This window comes from Anser cygnoides, chromosome Z (assembly GCF_040182565.1).
Source record: "Anser cygnoides isolate HZ-2024a breed goose chromosome Z, Taihu_goose_T2T_genome, whole genome shotgun sequence".
In the NCBI taxonomy this organism is placed as follows: domain Eukaryota; kingdom Metazoa; phylum Chordata; class Aves; order Anseriformes; family Anatidae; genus Anser; species Anser cygnoides.
The window spans coordinates 69,322,757-69,345,929 of record NC_089912.1 but is presented as its reverse complement, the minus strand read 5'-3'; the positions used below and the strand labels follow the sequence as shown (position 1 = coordinate 69,345,929).

At 39.6% G+C, this 23,173-nt stretch overlaps 1 protein-coding gene across 2 annotated transcripts in view; it reads right to left on the bottom strand.

The window, feature by feature from the left end:
- NNT (nicotinamide nucleotide transhydrogenase) overlaps nucleotides 1-22,918 on the bottom strand; it is a 42,420-nt gene extending 19,502 nt beyond the window's left edge. Inside the window, exons 1-15 of one of the 2 annotated variants that reach the window (XM_066988816.1) lie at nucleotides 22,840-22,918; nucleotides 21,816-22,013; nucleotides 14,918-15,147; nucleotides 13,568-13,785; nucleotides 12,829-12,916; nucleotides 12,019-12,107; nucleotides 10,290-10,477; nucleotides 9,941-10,074; nucleotides 7,494-7,685; nucleotides 6,198-6,351; nucleotides 5,589-5,750; nucleotides 4,718-4,828; nucleotides 3,782-3,927; nucleotides 2,576-2,771; nucleotides 940-1,173 (exon numbers count right to left, since the gene is read on the bottom strand). In XM_066988816.1, the coding sequence (XP_066844917.1) occupies nucleotides 940-1,173; nucleotides 2,576-2,771; nucleotides 3,782-3,927; nucleotides 4,718-4,828; nucleotides 5,589-5,750; nucleotides 6,198-6,351; nucleotides 7,494-7,685; nucleotides 9,941-10,074; nucleotides 10,290-10,477; nucleotides 12,019-12,107; nucleotides 12,829-12,916; nucleotides 13,568-13,785; nucleotides 14,918-15,147; nucleotides 21,816-21,966 (2,293 nt within the window). In that variant the 5' untranslated portion in view covers nucleotides 21,967-22,013; nucleotides 22,840-22,918. The remainder of the gene's footprint in view (nucleotides 1-939; nucleotides 1,174-2,575; nucleotides 2,772-3,781; nucleotides 3,928-4,717; nucleotides 4,829-5,588; nucleotides 5,751-6,197; nucleotides 6,352-7,493; nucleotides 7,686-9,940; nucleotides 10,075-10,289; nucleotides 10,478-12,018; nucleotides 12,108-12,828; nucleotides 12,917-13,567; nucleotides 13,786-14,917; nucleotides 15,148-21,815; nucleotides 22,014-22,839) is intronic. The other variant, XM_066988817.1, reaches the window with a different exon arrangement.
- Nucleotides 22,919-23,173: the final 255 nt, after the last annotated feature.

Genomic DNA, 23,173 nt, shown 5'->3' with positions numbered 1-23,173 from the left:
GTGGAAGTGAGGCCAAAGATGAAGAAGTGGAAGAAAATCGAGAACAAATGAGTAACTACTTAGCAGAAATACATACTACTGACAAATCCTTCAAAAGATTATTAGAGAAGACAGCTTTCCATCAATGTCATGCTTCCTCCTTCAATGGTGGTCTGAAACACTGAAGAAAGCAAACAGATGTTTCCCAAAGGAACTACTGCAAGGCTGTAACAGGATTAGTAATAGGAAGCTCTTCTCTTCTCTGGAAGTTCTTAGAATAGATACTATCTGCCTCCCAAAAGCTGTGTGCTTACATAATCAAAAATATGTGTAATAAGGAAACCTTCAGGTGCCTAAGAATCAGGAGTTAGTGTGTGTTTACGCACATTTACTAAAACATCAAGAGGCATGGAGTATGGAATTTGCATGGTAGGTAAATAGTAAATCAGATTGTTTAAAGTAAGACAGTCTTAACTGATACTGCAAAACTGTCTACCTAATGAAGCCTGAATGATGCTAAGAACAAAATTTCACAAATATTTCTGGTGCTCATAAAGTCCAGCAACACAAGGGTTTCAATTAATATATCTGTGCAGGAAGATGAAGTTGCAATCATAAGACTTCAATAAAATAAATGTCAGGTACAGTGTCTTAATAACTCTATGGCAACACTTATTTCTAGACAAGATGAATTGAGAGAAGCTTATTACCACTACTAATTACCAGGTCAGATATCTCCAAGCACTGAAGACAAACCTTTCATAAATAAAGCTGTACACAAGCAGGAACAGAATTAAATAGAAAACAGTACAGCCACAAGAATTAAGCATATAAAACTTCACCTGATGCAAAACACAAGGTTTATTTCCAATTACATAGCAGTCTACAGGCAGAGCTAAATCCTGGAGGGGGAGAGGTAGGCAAGCCTTTAATACTTAGTTCTGAACAAAAAGATCTCACCTTGCAGCTTTCCATAAGCAATAAGAGAGCCACTGAAAGTCACTCCTCCAATGTATGTGCCAAGGTATGCCACAACCTTGGTGAGGTTTGCAGCTGGATCAGTAGCAAAGTGAGGATACTCGATCATGTATTCTGCTACACAGGTGAGCACAGCAGCCAAACCAACCAAACTATGGAAAGCAGCCACTAGCTGAGGCAGATCTGTAATCTGGATGCGTTTAGCAATCGTCAAACCTATTAAAGAGTTGAAGACAGAAGGGAAGTCATACAAAAACATAACCAATCTATGCAGCTAGAAATTGATATACCATGGTTTACCGTACAATGAATACATGCAAATACACACCTGCTCTAATGGAAAAATACATTCTGTATTACAAATTGCTTAGTAGCAGAAAGCTGCAAATGTGCAATAAGGATATGATACAAATTAGGGAGATGATTAAAGTACATTTTGTTCTGATAAGCCTAATTAAACATTGAGAAATTCAACATTTTATGTGAAGAAAGCACAGTTTGAAAAAGGGAATTTGGTAGCATTCATTAAGCAACTCAGCTTGGGCAAGTAAGTATGAACTTGGGCAGGTTCACCTGCTTCTTTATACCCAGATTCCACAACATAGATGATATATTCCTGCTTTTCCACCAGTCTCCCCATTCTTTATCATATCTTGATGCATTAATAATAAATGCCCTGGGACTTGTAATTTTTCATTTACATACTTGCAAAATAATATAAGAAAGCCATAAATTAGTCTATTGACCAGGTTTTAGTAGCAGGGGGACTGCGCAGATGGCCTCTGTGAGCAGAGCCCAGCAGCTGCCCCTTGTTAGATAGGAGGCAGCTCCAGGCAGCTCCAAAAAGGACCCGGCTACTGTCCAGAGCTGAGCCAGCGAGCGATGCTGGTTGCATCTCTGGGAGAGCAGATTTGAGAAAGGAAAATAGGAAAAAATGCAGCCAGGAGAGAGGAGTATGAAAATGTAGGGAGAAACAATCCTGCAGACACCCCCGCCCAGGGGGGGCCTGTGCTGGAGCAGTTTGCTCCTGACAGATGGACCCCGTGGTACGGAGCCATGTGTGAGCAGTTCTTGAAGAGCTGCTGCCTGTGGGCAGCCCCTACAGGACCAGTTCGGGAAGGACGGCATCCCGTGGGAGGGACCCCACGTGGAGCAGGGGCAGAGTGACCATGAAGGAGCAGCAGAAACAAAGTGTTAAGGAACAACCGCAGCCCCCATTTCCCTGCACCACTCGGAGGGAGGAGGTAGAAAAGGGTGAAGAGGGGGGCAAAGGTGTTTCTAGCTTGCTTTTAGTTTATCAGTGCTCTAGTCTGTTAGTAATAAGCAATAAATTACATAAGTCTCCCTATATTGAGTCTATTCTGCCTGCAACAATAACTGGTGAGTGATCTCCTTCTGCTTATCTCAACCTTTGAGCCCTTTTTCATCATATTTCTTCCCCCTGTTCTTTTGTGGAAGGGAAGCGAGAGATCAGAGTGGTGGAATTTATCTAGCCATCAGTGTGAAACCACCACCGTAAGTCAATTCATCTGTGACCTGTACAATATTTTGTATCTACAGCTTGCAAAAATGCACATACGAAGTATATATTCATTAGTTTATAGTAGAATACACATACCTATGGTACCACCGAGTGCCATCGCACCTGACATCTGAGCCAACAATTCAGGTGAGGGTTTAAGGCCTCCAAGGGTTGCTGCTAAACCTCCTGCAACACCAATCATACCCAAAGCATTTCCAAGACGAGCTGTTCCTTGTGTGGACAGACCAGCCAGGGCACCAACACAGCATAAGCCTGAGCCCAGATACATCATCTTTAAAAGAAAAGCATGGATAAGAATATATGAAGTAGAGGTACGTAGTGCACAGCTGATGTCAAAAGCTTTCTGATTACTACACAATACAGTTTTCTCCAGAATGTGTGTAAGTCACAAGGTGACTTGCTCTTAATTGAAGTAAAAATCAAACTCTTGACTGTGAGAAATTGTTTTAAGAGATGTGATTTTGACCAATTAAAATGTGATCTTTATTGAAACTTTTTCCCCATTTTATGAGCTTAGTTTATATTCACCACGAATATTAAACTCAAGTCAATCCAACTTTCCTCATCAATTCAGAATAAAGTTTTTCTTCAGTACTACTCCATAGCTGAACTGTCCCGTTCGTTATAGGAATACTTTCAGACTTTGCTCACAGTGCCCCTGAACTCCTGCTTTCATAAAGAATAAGCAAACTTAAATGAACTGAGCTACACATAACATGTCTAGATAAGTAAAAAATTGTTATGTATTACAAGCACCTGGAATAAAGCTATGCTTGAATTGACTTTTTTCTTCCAAGCATAAAAGGCAATATACATTTATTTTTTTTATTATTGAAACAAACGCAAACAAAAGCCTACCATAAAAGATTCTATAGGTACAATCTCTGCATATCCCTCTGCACTGAAATTTCATTCCTTACAGACATCACACCTCCTTTAATTGTCATTCCAAGTTGAACTTTTAGAAACATTTAAACCAAAGCCTGGTTTCCTACAGTCACTTTAACATTTAAGGTGTAGCTTAGGAAAGCTATCCAATAAATAACAAAGTATCTGTGGGCTCTTGAGTAAAAAAAAAATAAGCTTTTAGAATTATAGATTCAGTATTTGGGGTATGATTGCAAGCTTAAAGTCAATCAACTCTAGCTTGGCCTTGTGGGAATACAAACCTGATGAAAACACAGTAGCTGATTTGCTATTTACACCTCAACAGACTAAGCAGTAAAGAAGCACACTACATTGTGAATAGTGGGCTGAATGCCACAAGGTTTATCTTCTTACCTGTTCAATGCTATAGCCACCATTGAGAGCGGCTGCATAACCTCCTACAAATACACCACCAGGAAGCAGGTACAAGTAGTTGTACTCAGGAGGATCAGTGGGACGTTTGAACATATCCAGCATTCTCTGTGTAACTAGAAACCCACCTAGCCAAAAAAGAAAGCAACAACTTTACAAAAATAAAGTCTGAAATTAAGCATGTGCCAAGCTATAAGAGATATTTAGCTAAACCATATTACCACACAAAGCTAGCAACTGACACCAACAAAACTTCTGGAAAGCTAGTAAGCTGGAAGACCACCTGGAAACAAAGGTGGAATCAGGGTGAGATCCTGCTGGTTTTTTTTGTTTTTTTTTTTTAACCTTTGAAGTGAATTCATAAAAAGAGGAGTTTGAAAGCCTGGAGGACTTGCTTTTACTCCATACTCTCTGCTGGCTATAAGGTGCAGTCTGGTTTGTGATTCTGCTCTTTTCCCTGTCTATTCTAGCAAAAAAAATATATATATTTATAAGTCACACGCCTTATTTTCACATCTTTTTATTTTGAAGCTGGGACTTCTGAAGATCAAGCAAACAGAATTTCATTCTATTCCAGGGGTATATTTTTCAAGTGGAAAAAGGAATTCAAGTTTAAATGCAATACCATCTGGAGGCATACAGGAAAATATATTTCATACAGCCATCACCCAAAGAATACTGTAAAATGCACATTTAAATACTTAAAAAAAAAAGAGAGGTTACTCCACAGGGCATACAAGCCAGATACACTAGCTACCATGAAATTTTGTGTTTTGTTTTGTTTTTCCCTTTATGGATGTTCTTAGACACTATTTCCAGAATAACATTTCTCAAGTCTATCCACTTAAAGATCTAAAAGAAATAAAAGAATTACAAAAGTACTTTAAGTTATCCTTGAAAAAAGGCTAACATTCATACCTGCAATATTGACTGAAGAGATGAAGGCTGAAAGCACTGCTAGACTTTGAGGAGCATTTTCAGGGAGATAGTTTCCTCCCATCAATACCAGCCCACCGACTGCTGTTAGTCCTATTTAAAAAAGAAAAAAAAGTTACTGAACCTTAGAAGGTCCTATATCTATAGAAAGCTTTCTTCCAGCTGTCAAACAGAGTGAAGTTTTGACCCCTAATCTAGTCTCTATTAGTATTTAAAAAATTGCCATGATCTTTTTCACTAATACAAACATGTTTCAAATGAAAACAGTCAGTACACAAATGTAGTTTTAACATACGGTGCTTCAAGCACAGAGTCAGCCTTTGAATACTGGTTCAATAAAGAAACTGCTTTTAGTGTCAAAAAAATCAGGCTTGTAGCCTGTCACAAAGGCACAGACAGCCTCTTTCCCTATCTGAAATTTTTATGTTATCAATCTTACAGATCACTGTCAGAATTTTCCCCCCACCTCCAAAGAACATATTTTGAGGAGAGGAAAATAAAAGCAGAAAACATGAAAGACATGTTATATTCAGGTCAATACTTCAGACACAAGGGAGAAAAGGTGTGTTGTATGAAAGAGACTGCAGCACTCCTGAGTGAAACAAACTTTAAAGCAAGGAGTTTAAGAATGGAAAGTTTGTTAAAAATAAAAAATACGCAACACCACATTTGCCTTTCTTTTGGAAAAAAAAAAGGCTCTTGGAAACAGTGTTTTAGTTATCCTTGTAACTGATGAAAGTAGAGATGCTCTTTGCCATTTTAAAAGACAAATCAGACATTTGTCTAAAGCTCACATAAAAGGAGTTGCGCCTCCTTCAAGTAGAAAATAAGCAGCTGTATGACTATTACTTACCTGAGATAGCATTAGTCACTGACATAAGTGGAGAGTGAAGAGCAGGAGTCACGCCCCATACTGTATGGTACCCCACTATTCCAGCTAGGCCAAATGTCGTCACCATTTGCGTGAAAGCAGTATTAGGAGCTACAATGCCCAGTCCTAACATGCTAGCTAAGCCTAGAAGAAAAGCACAGGAAAATTATTTTACAACTTTTGAATGGTTTCCTGCATTTAAACTTATGGGTATTTAAGTCTCACATAATACATTAAAGATTGAAGATTAAGTTGGTTCTGCTGCAAAGTATGGACAATTCCTAGCAAGAGTTCTTCAACAATTGAAATGTTTTACAGATAGTTAGAAACAAAAAACAAACACACACACATGCTCACTGTGTGAGTCAGCACTGTTTGAAATGTTAGTATTTTTGGTTAAATTTCTAAAACTTTATTCTCCTCTCAAAAGCAATTATTACACAGCACTGATTTTGTGCTAGGATACACCAGCCAATCAACTGGTCTCTGAGCTAGTTATTAAATTCAATAAGTAAGATGAGGAGTCACTTAGAAGTATTAATTAAATGAGGAGCAGTCTACACTGATTCTCCAACTCTGGAAATTGCTTACCTGCTGTGTATACAGAAGCACTAGTCATAGTTTTTCTAAAAGGTGTAATAGTAGCTGCTTTTTCCGCTTCCAGCTCTGCTACCGTCTTCTGTTTCACAGGAGCTCCTTGAGGAATGTTATTTGGTGGTGGTGCTGGGAAAATCACCTTGCCATCCTGACAAGAGATATTTACAGTTATGCCTAACACAGCAGATGCTTTATAACTAGAAGAGTGTACTATTCTTAATCTTGTAACTCAGTGAAGTCTTAACATCCTAGAGCATCTTCCTTTTTATGCATCAGAAGTTTACAAGGCTGAAGGAACAGTACAGCCTGACTAAATTAACCACACTGGTTCACACATTTATCAGACACAATTTAATGTTGGGGTCCAAGTGTACCAGGTAAAAGCACAGCATGTGGCTTGAAAGCTGGACCCAAAACAAGGAGGGAAGTTTTCTTAGATAGAAAACACTTATCCAAAATAAAATGGGGGCTTGGAAATAGCAAGTTCTACTACAGATCAGAACTCTAATCAGTCTGCCAGACCTCAGAAAAGGTCCAGACATGTGTCTCAGATTTTTGTGTGTTCCCAGGTCTCTGAAGGAGAAACCACTGGAGCTTTCAGACCTGAAAATTGTACACACCTCCTCAGTGGTCTAGAGATCTGAAGTCAACATAAGCCTCCTCCAAAATAGGTATTTATAAGCATTAAAACATCTTGGTAACATTATCCAACAAAACTCAACAAAAATTAATACCTCTTCTTTCCTACCTAATAGAACTAAAAGTGTTCTGCATACTGTCATTGCACAAGGAAAGACCATACTAGCCCATGTCCAAAGTTTCTATATTATTTCTCAGTAAAACTTAAACTATCCTGCATATTCTAATTCCACTATTTTTTTCTGAAGTTACTCTTCTATAAACAAAAAATTGTATTTATATATTAAAAAATAGTAGTAATAAAGGAGGAATGTTTTTATGGGCCTGTAATAGTATTTCTAAACTGTTTTAAATAACTACTTTTTATCACATGAGAACAACATGAAAGTTTAATATTTTCCTCTTTTTCAACAGTAGACATAGGTATTTGTTTAACCATGGTAAGAAGACAGAACCAAAGAGGTTTTCCTTCACAAAAAGGGACAGAGGAATATTCAACTGAATACAAACATGATTGCCCACAATGTCCACCAAAACACCTCTGAAGTCTGTCAGCATGCAGTTATCTTTGAATATGTTTTAAGGAGACAGCACTAATAAACATGAAAATATGTACCCGCAAGTTAGAAAGGGAATATTTTACTGACCTACCTTCATTACTACAGTTCCTCTAATTACATGATCCAGAGTGCCATAATCAAACTCATCTTTTGGATCAAAGTAGAAGTTCTCTTTGTCAGGACTAATAGCCTTTAGTAGTTTGATAATGTTATTAGAATATAGAGTACTGGCCTGAGTAGCCATTCTGCTAGGCAGGTCTGTGTAGCCAATGTGTGTAACACCCTGAAAAAGATTCAAGTAAAATATAAGGACTAGTCTTTCAGTGTTCTGAAAAAGCAGCATCTCTTCCAATACATCCTTCTGGAAATATGTATCCAAACAGTCTCATTTTTTTCCTGTTACCTGCATCTCTAACAGAATCAGCTGAGAGAGGGTTATTTACAACAGTTAGAAAATTCAACATGATCAAAGCCAACACATTAAATGCTATTAGCAACTAGCCTACACAGAGACAAGGTCATACTGGTACAAGAGATTGACTTCTCCAAACGCTACTGTTCTCTCAGAACTTAGATTCTCTTAAAGCAACCAGATAAGAGATTATCCTGCTCAGTGCTTGGCACCTTCTCAATCCTTCCAGAGGGCATACACTGGAGGCAATTTTCTATACCACAGATGAGTGAAAGGAGCTTCCTCAGAGCTAGCTAGCTGTCCAAGAAGTATGCTCAGGTTCACACTTATGTAGAAATATAACACAATATCCACACTGCTCACAGAACAAATGTGAGTATACCTGGCTGTCAGGCTCTTGAGCTTTTGGAAGACACTGGAAACCAAGGCTAGCATACACCCCCTCATGCTCAAGCAGATTCACATTAAAACACTGCTCCTGCAGCTTACAGCTAAGACCTGTGCATACTTCTAGGAACTCCAACTTCTTGATGCAATGCTGTAGAACACTGCTAATAGTTCCGCACTGCTGCTCAGTTCCACAGCTCAGTTCCAGTACACTATACTCAGGGGTAATATGCCTCTGACTAAAAGCACTCCACATAACTTATTCAAACAAGTATTTGTTTACTTCTGTTCTACACACTCTAAGTTCAGTTTTTAAACAAAGACACCAGAAGTCTTGAAAACCACAAATACAACGTATGACACGCAATATATGTGTACAGCCCTGTTTATATTAACGACAACCATGGTAGCAATATGTTCTAGAGGCTTCCCTAGAGTACAGCACTACTGGCATTATGCCCTTACATTCACAGAATCAGAGGATGGTCTGGGTTGGAAAGGACCTTAAAGATCACCTAATTCCAACCCCCCTGCCATGGGCAGGGACACCTCCCACCAGACCAGGTTGCCCAAAGCCCCATCCAGCCTGGCCTTGAGCACTTCCAGAGATGGGTCATCCACAGCTTCTCTGGGCAACCTGTGCCAGTGCCTCACCACTCTAAGTAAGAATTTCTTCCTAACATCCAATCTAAATCCACACTTTTTTTAGTTTAAAACCATCACTCCTTGTCCTTCCACTCCACTCCCTGACAAAGAGTCCCTCTCCAGCTTTCCTGTAGGCCCCCTTTAGGTACTAGAAGGCCACTATAAGGTCTCCCCGGAGCCTCCTCTTCTCCAGGCTGAACAACCACAGCTCCCTCAGCCTGTCTTCACAAGAGAGGTGCTCCAGCCCTCTGATCATCCTCATGGCCCTCATCTGGACTCATTCTAATAGGTCCATGTCCTTCTTGTGCTGGAGACCACAGAGCTGGACACAGGACTCCATGTGTATGTTACCAAATAACAACATGGGAAATCTGCTACTTTGAACATATTTCAGTAATCACTAATAGATTTCTCACATGTACCAAAAATAAAACCTATGAACTGAAAACAAGCACTCAACTTGAGTCAATGAACACTGGAGCAAACACAAAGTAGTTAGTCCAGTGCAGGTCAAAATTTCTTAATTTAATGCTACTTCTAGTTTGGTTAACAAGTGGTTTGGATACTCTAGGGGAGATACAGTCCTGTTGGCGAGGCTGATGACATATCAAGATGACACCCTTTCGAAGCTTAAATTGCATTGAGCTAAGCCAGAGATTGCACTAAAATACACACTGATACAGTCTGAACCTATTTAGTTGTACCAGTGACATGGATTATAACCTCCAGTTGTGAGAGGTGATGAGCAAGTCAAAGAATCTCTTGCTACTGATGTCTCCTTAGGTAGACCAAGAAGCTCAGACCACACCCAGCTCAGCAGAGACAAACCACTGAACTGGAAGCCTAAGAAAAAACGCTTCCTTACTTACCAGCCTAACTAATACTACAAAAAGGTATTTGTTTCTTTAAAAATCTTCAAATTATTATACAAAGAGATGACTTTCAACCAAATGCAAATCTAAAGGACTACTTTAGTCCAAACAGACAAAATGGCTACTCGTTTTCAGCATACAATTTATAAAATCCTATCTTCAGATTAAGTATGAATGTGAATTCATGCAAACTGAGAACAACGTGCAGACCAAAATGTTTACCTTATGAACATACAATTCTCCAGGCTTTGTAGTCTCAATGTTTCCTCCTGCTTCTGCAGCTAAATCCACAACAACTGAACCTTCCTTCATCGATTCAATCATATCTTTCTTAAACAAGACTGGAGCTCTTTTACCTGTCAAGACAGGACAAAGCAAGTTAAAAAATACAGCTTTTTTCTGCAGATAGTTTGTGGTGAAAAAAGGTCACTTTAAAGACAGATGTTTATGAGGGATGAGGTACATACACAGAAAGCATCTAACACTTTTGTTTTAACAGAAGACACAGCTCCAAAACATGCAAACTTACACAAGCTAAAAGACAAATTAGCGTATTTCATGTAAAACATACCTGGAATAAGTGCTGTAGTGATGATAATATCAACATCTTGGCACTGTTTGGCAAAGAGCTTCATTTCAGCTTCAATAAATTCTTTGGACATCTCTTTAGCATAACCACCTTGGCCCTCTCCAGCTTCCTTTATGTCTACTTCCAAAGGCTCTGCACCAAGAGACTTGAACTGTTCCAGAGCTGCAGCTCTAGAGAAAGAAAATTGTGGGGGGAAGGAAAATACTGCATTTTCAGAAGTAGCTCAATCCACCATGAATTTTATGATCTTTTTAGTAGCAGTCTTCAGACACGAAATCTAAAGCTTATCCTAGTACTAAGGAGACTGTAACTGAAGTCCTCAATTTTCTGTGTTTAGTGAAAGAAGTGTTTGCATCAGTAATTTTAGGTCCCTAATGATGACCCTTGGATAAGGAATGTAGGCAGCCTTACAGGCAGGTTTCCTGTACAGTCAGTGGAGTTGCTCCAAGAAGCAGAGCTGGGAACTTAGCTGTTTTGACTACACCTGCTCACCCAATTCTGTTGCCTTGACTAGGTAAGTCTAGAGCCCTAACTTAGATGACTAAGGTAGGTGACAAATAGACACCATAGCTTGTGGCCCTGTCTTTAGCCTGTGAAATGGGAAATACCAGTAAGTCTGACTTTCACAGTGAGAAATGTTTTTAACAATTATTTGTACAGTATTATGTTTTTAACAGTAAAACTGTAATTTATGTTGCATCACATTATATCACAGTAAATAACGTAATTCCAGTGAGGTGAAGATTCACAACATGCAGAGGATTTACCACATACATTCTCATACAATGAGAAAAATATACGGGATGCTTAAAATTGGAATTAGAAGAAAAAATTGAAATGCTTTAAACAGATTTTGTTCTTTTTATGACATACAGTTTTTCTAACAAACTAGAGTGAAAGTTTTTTTTAATAATGCACATCATAAATCTGGAGCATATTCATTTTTATTCTTCCACATCAGATACAGCTAAGTAGCACTAGATGCCACTTCTGCATAAAAAACAAACAAGTAATTCAATGTAGATACAGTATTAACCACAGACAAATATAAGAAGTCCACTTAACTGAAAAAAATTTAATCACATTTGCATTTCCTGTATCAATAAGAATGTTTGTCTGTAATTTTCCCAGTCTATTACTCTAAAAATGGCCATTGGACAAAATAATACTTCTGAACATAAAAGAGATCCCCCAAGAAATCAGCATCTAAAGCAGCTTCAGATGCAGTTCCTGCTCCTTCACCTTGAGTTTCATACATAAAATAACTTGATCTCTTTCTTTCCTTCAGCAGACTGAAAGAAGTTTGCCTCAAAAAAGTTCCTAGAGAAGTTCTCTTTGGGATCAGGAGAGTAGACATGAATGACAATACGCAGCTATAAACCTGGATCAAAGAAAGCTATAAATGAGAACAGAGATTCTTTCTTTACTCTTCTTCCCTGCAACCCAAAAAACAGACACACACAATTCTGGACAAAGGCCCTGTCTTTATCATTTTCATAAAGTGATTTTTTTTTATATACATATAGTTATGAATGATTTCATGAAAGTTTCAATTTTGGGCAGAATAAAAAATGAAGCTATAATGCAGGAAAAAAATGGTAAGAAGGGAATTGTGATTCAGTGCAGAAAGAGTGCTTTCACTGGACTACTGCTGCAAACAACCTTAGCTGAAAGCCATTTCAGATTAATATTTCTTTTTTCACACACCCACCTTGTATCAAATCCACGAACCACTGCACCCATCGATTTCGCTGCTCCTGCAGAAGCCAGGCCAGCAACTCCTCCTCCAATTATCAAGACCTAGAACAATACCATTATCCTGCTTTGAGCATAAGCTAAAAGTAGAGCTGATTAGATAAACAGCAACATTGTACCACTTTCACAACAGCAGATAAACCTCATTGTAAACAGTCATTTAAAGGAGTTTACATAGGACACAGAACCCAGAATGACTGAAATTGCCCTATAAAAGTAACAGTTTAAAAGCTCTTAATTTCATTTATCTGAGAGCCAACTCACCTGTAGCTAATAGTTTATGGAAGCAGATATGGGTTTTCCCCTTAATTTCTCTCACTGTTTTTTTTAATCTTTACTTTCATTTTTCTTCATCCTAATCCAACTGCATGCAATTCCTTCAAGCAAAGCAACCCCTTCAAGCACAGCCTTCAACACATCCGAAATCCCCGCATCTCTGACTTTTCCTAACTGCTTCCTCGCCTTCCACCCCAGAAAAAAAAAACCATCTATATATATATATATATAAATAAACATCCATGTATATCTAGTCTGAAGTTTAAAACTAAGCAAACTTAAAACTCCAATTACTTTATTCTTCCCCCCCCCAAGAAAACACTATAGGTAGTCAACAAAAATCCATATGGGAATACTAATACATATTTCTGAAGTCTATAGAACTAGCCCCAAAGAAGGGAAAAAAGCCTTGAACAGTTTTCAGCAGTGGTTAACTGTGATCAGGAACTCACATATTCCCCTGGCACAGTATCTGCTTAATTGCACTTACCTTGGCTGGAGGAACTTTACCAGCAGCTGTGATCTGACCCGTGAAAAACCGACCAAAGTGATTTGCTGCCAGTACAACAGCCTTGTAGCTGTCAAGCAAGGAAGAAAACATTCAGTATTTTCCCTGGCTCAGCACAATTCCATTCATGACAGCCATCAAAAAGATGCACATTTGACTATAGCATACACAAGATGAAACAAGTTTACTATTTTATTCTTGGGCCCAACAGTCTCTCCATCTTTGCTCATATTTATTGCCCTTTTTAAAAAAAAAAAAAGAAAAACAATCATGCATTGCATTTTCAGAGAGGACTTTTGGACTGCAGAATACTGGATGTCGACAACTATTCACTCTCTCAAATAAAATTTTCAATGAATAATAAATACGTAACTTGCCAAAAGTTAAGTGTTGTCTTCGAAGCTACTTTCAAAGGCTACAACCCAAGGTTCATTAGGGAAGGAACCATGTACACACATTTGCAAAACCCAGAGTAATTTTGTAGTAAGCTCACTTAGACAAGCAAGCACACATTCAGGAAAAAAAAATAAAAAAAGACAGCTAACTCTTCAGATTTATATACCTTAGGGCAAGGTGCTCAACTTTATTTCTTTTACCCATCTGCTTTCATAGCCTTCCTGGAACGGATGACTGGACACCATGTTAACATCACAGCAGCTATCTGAAAATGCAGATTACTATGCAATTATGTCTCTTATTAATAAAAAAATAAGTTTCATACCCAGCAATGTTGGCCATAGAGCTAAGTGCATCATATCCCTGAGCAATGGTGACCCGTGGAACCTGATCCATAGCCAGGACAGTAGTTTTTTTTTCTGCAAGTTTTTTCAGAAGGTCTGGATTTTGTGCTGGGTAGATAAAACTAATCAGGGTAGCCGATGTCTTGAAAAGGTCTGCTTCATGCACACCCAGAGCCGGGTTATGTATTGGAGCCCTCACCTGAAGAAAGGAAGAAGTAAGAAAGAAGTTTCCAAATTAATCAGTGGAAATAAATCAGTGCACACTGTTTCCTTTCTACAGCTTGCAGTCTGTTCATTTCCACCCACAAAATACACAAGGAAGGAAGTATATCAAAGGCTGTTTACACAACTAAACTGAGTAACTGCATTTATTAGATGCTGTCCATGTATTAGAATTAGCTCCATGTAGATGGGTGACAGAGCAATAATAGTCAAACTTTCAGAAAGATCTCACAGCTTCTAATCAGCAGTTACTGGCTTTCATGACAGACAGCTGTCTCAAAACCAGCCGTTTGCAAACAAAATGAGTACTGAACATAGGTGCCAGTTAAACTCTACAGGCTAAGAATCGCTAACCAGTTTTGCAATGCACTACCACAAACAAGAAATTACAAGAATGAACCCCAGCAAATACCCATCTTGATCTATACTCAATTTTTCTTTTATTTATAAAAAAACAAAAATGGTTGTTCGCAAACTAACTCACAGAAACTCTGTATTCAATCCTTACAGAATAATTTCAAAAAAAAAAAATATTTAAAGGAAGCCTCGACATGAAGATGAAGGCCCATTTTGTCCCTTCAGGACACAGCATAACCTAATAGCTGTCAAGTAACTTCACTTTTAGCAGTCTTCACTGATCAATTACAATTCCTCTAGTTACAAGTACTTTTGAAACACACCGTTGCTGCACAATTTTTGTATGTCTGATTGAGAAAACTTAGAAACTCGCACCTTCAAAATTCCAAGCAACTCTCCCTGAAGAGTAACTTGGAGTTGTGCATTGCTAATCTTAGAGTAGAAGTTTCTTAGAGCATGGATCTTGTCTGATTAGTGTCCTGAACTAGCCTACCTTTCTTTAGAAAACAAATCCTCCAAGGTAGTTAAAAACTTGACAAGAAATTATCCTCAAATTTTTCAATGCTGTTGTTTGCTAGTTAAGTACTATAGCTGCACACATGAGCTATAAATAAAAAGACTAAATTAAATCAGAACTTAGAATGAAACAAAAAAAATTGAAGGAACTTCTTTACTGAACTTTCAGCAGACTACTGGAAAAATTTGACCTATGTGTTTCTCCAAAAAGACAAATATATAAATAAAGCAATTACTTTGACAACCAAATCAGAAGCCAGGACTTCCTTGGTCCCCTGGATCTTTGCTCCAACTTCTCTGTAATGGTCATCAGAAAATTTGGAGGCTTCTCCAGCACCAGATTCCACCACAACATTGAAGCCTTGCTTAACCAAGGCTTGAACTCCAGCCGGTGATAGAGCCACTCTCTTCTCATTCTCAAATATCTCCTTGGGGACACCTACAGTCAGCTGTTTATAAGGAATTCCTGTAGGAGGGGATAAGATAAGACTGCATTAGTTGCACTGAAGATTATTGAATTTATATTAATGATACTCCTCAGTGTTGTACAGAGACATGCACATGTCACATTTAATGATTCTCTTCAGGGAAAGGGAAGAATTACTGTTTCTAGCAGTGCAGTTTACATTTCTTCAAATTATGCCATCTTTCTAAATGTCCCTGTTCTCTCAGGTATCAGCAGAGAAGCACAATCATCCATGCAAGCACTAACAAGGGTTTACTGCAGTTCATACACATCTGATTTCATACAACTCTGGTTGTATAAATCAGAATAACAAATATACAATATAAGGTATTCTGGTGATAACACATTCAGTCTGGTATAAGATGAATTTAAATCCCTCTCTTTAACTTTACTATGAAGAAACTTTACTATGAAGAAATACACAAATGAGTTTTAGTAGCAGAACTGTGTTTTAAATAAACATCAGTTCTAAATGTCTATCAAAACCATATTACAGTTGTCCTAGGTCACTACTAATGAATGTAAAAAACATACCACAAAAGCACACTGAGGGGCACAATTACATTAATGTACATCTCTAAAGGTTGCTACAGAAAATGAAAAAATGACAGTTTTTTGAAGTAGTTGAAGAATAATGAAGTATCGGGCTACTGGTTTATCTAATTATACTTCTCTTTAATTTTATCTCCTTACCTGAAGTTCTTCCAAGTTCTATAAAATAACACCAGGAAACCGCAGAAGCTTCAATTTGCCAGTTTTAGCTTTGAACCATAGAATGGTTTGGGTTAGAAGGGACCTTAAAGATCACCCAGTTCCAACATCCCACACCTTACACTAGCCCAGGCTGCTCACAGCCCCATCCAGCCTGGCCTTGAGCACTTCCAGGGATGAGGCATCCACAGCTTTTCCAGGCAGCCTGTGCCAGAGCCTCACCACTCTCTGAGGAAAGAACTTTTTTCCTAACGCCTCATCTAAATCTATCCTTTTTTAGTTTAAAGCCATTCCCCCGTCCCATCACTCCACTCCCTGACAAAGAGTTCCTCCCAGCTTTCCTGTAGGCCCCCTTTAGGTACTAGAACACCTCTGTAATGACTCCCCAGAGCCTTCTCTTCTCCAGGCTGAACAACCCCAGCTCCCTCAGCCTGTCTACACAGGAGAAGTGCTCCAGCCCTCTGACCATCTTCATGACTCTCTTCTTGACCTGCTCTAACAGCCCCACACCCTTCTCATGCTGGGGGTCCCAGCCCTGGACGCAGCACTGCAGGTGGGGCCTCACAAGGGCAGAGCAGAGGGGCACAATCCCCTCCCTCCACCTGCTGCCCACCCCTCTGTTGGTGCAGCCCAGGACGCAGTTGGCCTTCTGGGCTGCAAGAGCACATGGGCTCACATTAAGCTTCTCATCAGCCAACATCCCCAAGTCCTTCTCAGCAGGGCTTCTCTCAAACTTAATGTTTCAAGTTACAAACGTCTAACTTTGTTCTTTGTAGTCCTCCAGTCTGACAGTTAAACTCTGATCCAATCAAGTGTTTAAATACATTTATAAATACAGTCTCAGGCAGAACAATCATAAATCACGCTGCCACATTGCTAGACAGCATGCACACAGGCCCAGTTCTGCAACACCTTTCACTGATGTGTATGCAGAATTTAAATCTCGATTCTGACATTTATATGAAAGGCCTACACTGCATATGTGATCTTGAAAAATAGCTTGAGCCACCTAAGCAGTTACTCATATTAAAGGTCAAGCAAACAAACAACAACAAAAAGCAAACAAAAGAGGGTGATAGCCTTATTTTAAATCGTAAATCTGATTTTTAATTGGCCACCAATACTCTGCATTTTGCTGTAAAAACTGTGCCAGACTAGGAAAGTGTTGCACATTTTAGGAAGGCCTCCTTTTCACTTTTTGTTTGACTGTGATAGAAACAAGTAAAACAAAACCAAAGTCATATCATACTATGAGAACTTTAAGGAAATTAATTATTTTGATATTTTTAAATCTAAACCTATCTATGAAATAAAACTGGGACTGCACTGTGCTTAAAGCTGAACATCTGAAATTTTTAGATTAACAACTCTCAAGATACTATCAATTTGATAGTAATTTGATTGAAAATACAGTAGAAAGAGTTGCTAAGAGCTGGTACTTAGATATCTACCTGTACTTGTCTCATCCATTAGAAAAAAAACTAAATTAAACACAACCAATAAGAAAGCAGCAAGAAAGATAATCAAAGAACTACTTATTATTATTACTTTTTATTTTAGCTTTCTCTTTAATTTAAACTAATAAAACTGTAAGACAAGTGTTGTGATATTTATTATGTTGGAGAACATCTAAAAAATTTTTAAGGCAAAACTCAATTTAAAAAAATGCTATAAAGGACAAGTAGTAACAAGTACGAGAATGCACATCTAAAACAACAGACTCACAGAGACGACAATGCCTGGCAAAGATTTGCTTCACCAGCGCACGCATCTAAACAGCACTGTGCAACTAAGTGCATCCTTATCACTTATGCTTATGACTTTCATGAAATCAACTCAATGGAAACGAACTCTGTTGTCTTTTAAAAGCATAAATGAAACCAAAATGACTGAAATTTGTTAGAGTGAGAGATGAGCCATAATTTCAGGAAAGAAGTATCTCCAGGACTGGAGGCAAAAAGCTTTTCAAGAAGCAATGAGAAAATAAAAACTAGGGTGCTACACATTTGCATTCTCCTTTTGGAAGTTTTTTGCAGTAGACAAACACAGAGAGAGGAAGGAATGAATTAGAGCACATACAGGGAATAGAACAATGGCTGCAAATTTAAAGGTGCACAGGCGCTCAATGAAAGTTTACACACTTCTCAGAATATATTTCTATCTGCTAAGGCCCAAGTTCTTATGAAAAATGATACTGACTTATTTTTGTTCAATTGCTTTTGTGTGGAATGCCAGAGCAGAAGAGCTAAAAGCTACAAAGGACAGGACATGAATATGTACTATGTGCCGAACATGTTTTCTCATTTCCATCTTTCACATTATTGCATTGCATGCAATAAAAACATGTAAAGTTTTTGTTTGTTTGTTTTAATACAGAAAGGATTTGTACCTCCTCTACTAAGCAGAATGACTGGAGACCAACACTGAGGACTATGTCCTCCTCCAATGCTTTGGGAAATCAAATCCAAGAAGAACATTCAGCAAGTCTCGCTGATCTATCCGCTTTTCTCCTCTGTCCCACTGCCAAATATCTCGCAACCAGAATTCAAGTGAAAAGTGAAGCTAACAGGTGTCAGCTTGCCAGCCTTTAACCAGACCAGTTAAAAGACACTTTTTAAGGACAGTACCCTGAGCTATCATATCACTGAACACAAAAACGGAGCAAATGTCTACAACTGCAAAGTAAAGATCTATGTTGAAACTTCAAGAGAGGATATGATGAATACTGGGTTTGAAGGAAGCTAAACTATTAACACAGATTTGGTTTGTTGAATCCAGCAGTTTCAATTATAAAACTGGAACCCTGATTTAGTTTTTTAACTTGAGAAAGCACATCTGCTAACTTTGTCTTGGGTTTAAAACTGCATGAATGAAGCTTCCAAGTTGCATTTTTAGGCCTCCATGCAAGATAATCTCTTTATGAAGTGCCTGGGCTATGTTTTATTAACTTACTGCTTTATGACATCAAGAACATTTCTCAAACACAGACCAATTTACACATACCTTGACCACTATGAGTCACGTGAAGACTTCAAATGTGCTGTTCATCCAGTAAGAGATGCACAGTACTTTTTCTGATATAAAGAATCAACACAAAAAGGATTTTGCCACTATCAAAAGTAGAATCATTAAATTTCACAGGCCTTAGAATCTTAGCATTAAACATATGTAAATTCAAATTTAGAAAAAATAATGAGAATACTGTAATTTTAAGTAAGACACTTACTATTATGCTTTCTCACCCCCCTTAATATAATCTGCACGGTGTAAGAAGAAAAGTGGAAAGCACAGTCTTGAACTTCAGGTAAACACAATACATGCAGGTAATCTAGATCTCCAAGCTTCAGAAATCAAACAATTAAGAAGTATTATAAAAGCAATCTTTTCCACTTAACTTCCATTCACAAATTGGGTATTTAAAGAAGATCCGAAATTAAAGCTATCAAGAAAACCCAGAATATTTTATGCAGAAAAAAAATGAGAAAAATACATTTATCTGCTTAACCTGATCTCATGAAGTACCCTGTAGCAAAGTAGGACCAGCAAATATCACTGACTGACTGAGACAAAACAGAAGGGAGAAATAAGCTACATTTTCTGGAATGGGAAAACAGGATATGAAACCTGCCTAACTGCTAAATTACTCTAACAATAGCTTTAAACAAACCATCTCACCTGTTCTGAAGATGAGGACAAATTCAGCAGAACAGCAATATGATGTAGGCAAAAAAAAAAAAAGAATGATAAAGAAGATTAAACAAACACCTGAGCCTTGCCCTTACATGAGAAGAGAAGAGAGAAGAGGTATACAGTTTATGAATAATGTACAGATTAGCTATAAAATTAATCGTCAATGAACTGTTATAGGCTTAAAGTCTTGCAAGATTTAGAAAAAAATAGGAAAGAACAAAAACAGAAAGAACATTACAAATCCCAAGGTAGAGGGGGGTTGAAAGTCATATATTTGTGGGCAAGCCAATCTGGATGCATAATAAGAAACTTCAGTTGGTCACTCTGCAAGCACCCATTAGCAGGGTCTAGGAAAGTTTTGCATCTTTTTCTGAAAAACCTGATGTTGGCAACTGGTTGAAATAGACTATTGGAATACTTGTTTATTCCTGTATGAAAATACCTGTGATTTTAAGAACGAGAAAAAATAGCAGCAACATAAACAGCTGTAAGAAACATATCCATCCTCCAGGTTTACTTTTCAACTGACTCCAGTCTCTCCACTGTGCAGGGAACTGTTATTCCTGTACTTAAGACATCGTGGACTAAATGAAAGCTTATTTGAGATCGTGGAAGTAATAACTACAGGCTTAAGAAGAAACACAGCACCACTAGTCTTTTCCCAAAACTTATTTTTCTTAATCTTACAGTGATTTCACCAAGCATCACTTTAAGCAAACAATTTCCTAAAACTAAATAAAATGTAATTTTATACGCTGTTGAATTTTGATTCAAAAGCACATAAATAAGTATACATAGGCAGCACTACTGTTACTGATTTGTCCCTCAATTACTGCTTTATCCTTGATTTGTCCTCTGCTGAATGACAAATCTCATGTTACCAAAATGAACCATAAGGACAGCTTAATTATCAACCAGAAGACTTATGAAACTTAATAATTCTCAGTATTAAACAACTATATTGCATGAATATAAACACTACTCTCCATTAAACAAGGGCTTCCACATGAGAGTGGAAAGGACAGCACTGAATGCTTAAACATATTATGCTAACAAGACTTATCCCTTCCTATGGAAAAGTTTATGAAAATCAATTCATAAAAACAAGTAAAAAATATATACAGACATACAGATATAGTGATTTTGAAAAAAACAGAAGAGATCCTTCGGTTTCATGATCAAATTTGCAGTCAAAGCCAAACACAAGAACTGATTACAAATCCAAACAACAAGAGCCCTTACCTGGGATATTTGAGAAAGAACTTTGAACCTAGTTTCCTACATCCCAGGTTAACATGCTCAACCAAAGGATAATTTGCAATATCAAGACAGACGGATGTCTCTTTCATTCAGATAATAAATATGGGAGAAAAAATTGGGAAAAAAATCATGGGATATCAAAACAATGCCCTGATCAGTTTTCACAGAACCCAGCTCCCTAGGCTGTCAGTCAAAGAAATTCAAAAAAGAAGATTCTGAAATTCAAAGAAATTTCTCCATGCAACTTCGGTAAAAAGTCATGTGATACAGATTATCAGAAGTTGCCAGAATAAACAAACAACGCTCTTCTCCCACCACATTTCTTCAGAATCCCCAAACACCATGTCATTGACTTGAAAGGACCCCAAAACGCACCAGCCACTAATGCAGTTTGGTAGAAATTCCACACGGTAAAGGTGTTTCTAGGTTATATGCCATGCACTGTGTTTTCTCAGACATTTCTGTTCACAAACACTGATGCTTTTCTAGACCTCCAAAAGATCTACTAATGTGGCACCTACCATACATCACACGTACTTTTTTTTTTTTTTTTTTACACGGGACAACTACATCCAGATACTATCATGCTTTCAGATACTCTCTTTATGAGGAAAGTATTTTCCACTGCATGCACACAAAGCAAAATTCAGGGGGAACTCAGGCTTTTAGCTAAGAAAAGCATTTAAGTACTACCCTCAAGCAAAATAAGTATCAGCAGCAGTTCTGACCACCTACCTGTAAAGAGTATTTGGATCCATGTTATTCATAAAAAAGACAAATACCTTCTGCATAAGCTCTGTAAACTAGCATAAAATTGCTAGTTTATTATTTGTTTCATCAACTTCAATTTACTAAAGTAAGCTACAGATATGATTTAAGGGTGTTCTTTTTTAAGACTGTAAAATAGACCCTATAAGACTGTACTAGCCTATTTCAAAGAAAAAAAAAATCAAGCTATCTTTTTATGTTAAAATAAGAGATTATTTACAACAGTTTAATCAATTTACCTGGCTTTGGAGTTGCCTGAGACCAGAGTACCTGGTGGGTTCTAAACATTCGCAAACATGGCATCTTTGCAGAATGCACCTTAGGTGGTAAGACACTGCCAAAAACAGGAGTGGAGCACCCACTAACAGCAATACGCAGGAGGCTCGTCATTTTGCCCAGACCTCTGAGCAGACTCCTTGCCACGTATGGAATCCCTGCTGCGCGTGTGAAAACAGAGCAACGATTATTAATGATATCAGACAGGAGGTATGTAAACTCGGCAGCCTGGGCCTATGTGACTGCCGCCAGCCAGGCACGGATCATTTCTCCCTGCCTTTTCACCCCAGCTAGAGGACAAAACCCACTGTTTGTCACAGCGGGGCGGCTGAGCGAAGCTATTAAATTAAACAAAGGAGAGGGACCTGTGGCTCCCCACGAGCAGCTCCAACACCCCGCAGCTCCCCTGGGGACCTGGGGGGCGACCCACGTCCCTGACAGGGCTCCCGACAGGGGCCGGTGAGGGCACCCCGGCGTGCGGGCAGGGCAGGGCCGGGCCTTCCCCTCCTGCAGGTGGCCAGCGGGGGAAAAGGGCTCCTCGCCCGCCCGTGCGGAGGGAAGGAGGCAGCAAGGTAAGGCGACGAGGTCCGGTCCGGTCCCGTCCCGCCGTGCCGGGGCTGGCAAAGCAGCGGCCCCGCCGCTATTTATAGCCCGCCGCCCCGCTGACCTTGGGCAGGCCGCTCGCCCCTGCCACAACGCCCGGCGGCCATGGCGCCCGGCGGAGCCGCGCTGCCTTCCCCTTCCTTCCCCTTCCTCTCCCCGACTCCCTCAGCCGGGACCGGCCGCCGCCGCCGTCCTCCTTTCCCTTTCCTCCCCGTCCTTTCCCTCCCCTCCCCAGCGGCCGCTCCGCCGCTGCCCAACCCAGCACAACGCGGCTCCCCCGGCTCCCCACCGCGGGTAGGGCAGCTCAGGGCGGGCCCCCCGCTCTCGCCCCGAGCCCCCTTCCCCCGGTCCGGTCCGGTCCCGTCCCGTCCCCGCCGCACCCACCGGCTGTGCCGCCGGCGCCGGCCCCGCCGCGGCACTGACCGACCTTGGGGCGAGGCGAGGCGGCGGGGCCGGGACGGGGGCGGAGCGGGGAGGGGGCGGGAGGGGGACGCGGGGGGGGGGGGGGGGGGGAGTCCCGGCCGCCGCCGCCATGGCGGAAGGGGAGGCCTGCCGTGAGGGGAACGGTGCGCGGTCGGGTTGGGGAAGGGGAAACCAGGGAAGGGGAGGCCTCTGGGTGCGGTGAATCGGTGAAAAGTACCGGGAGGGCGGCCGGGAGCCTCACGCTCGGCTGCCGGTGCGGAGGTTGTTGGTGCAATTTGTAACTGCAAGGTGTGGA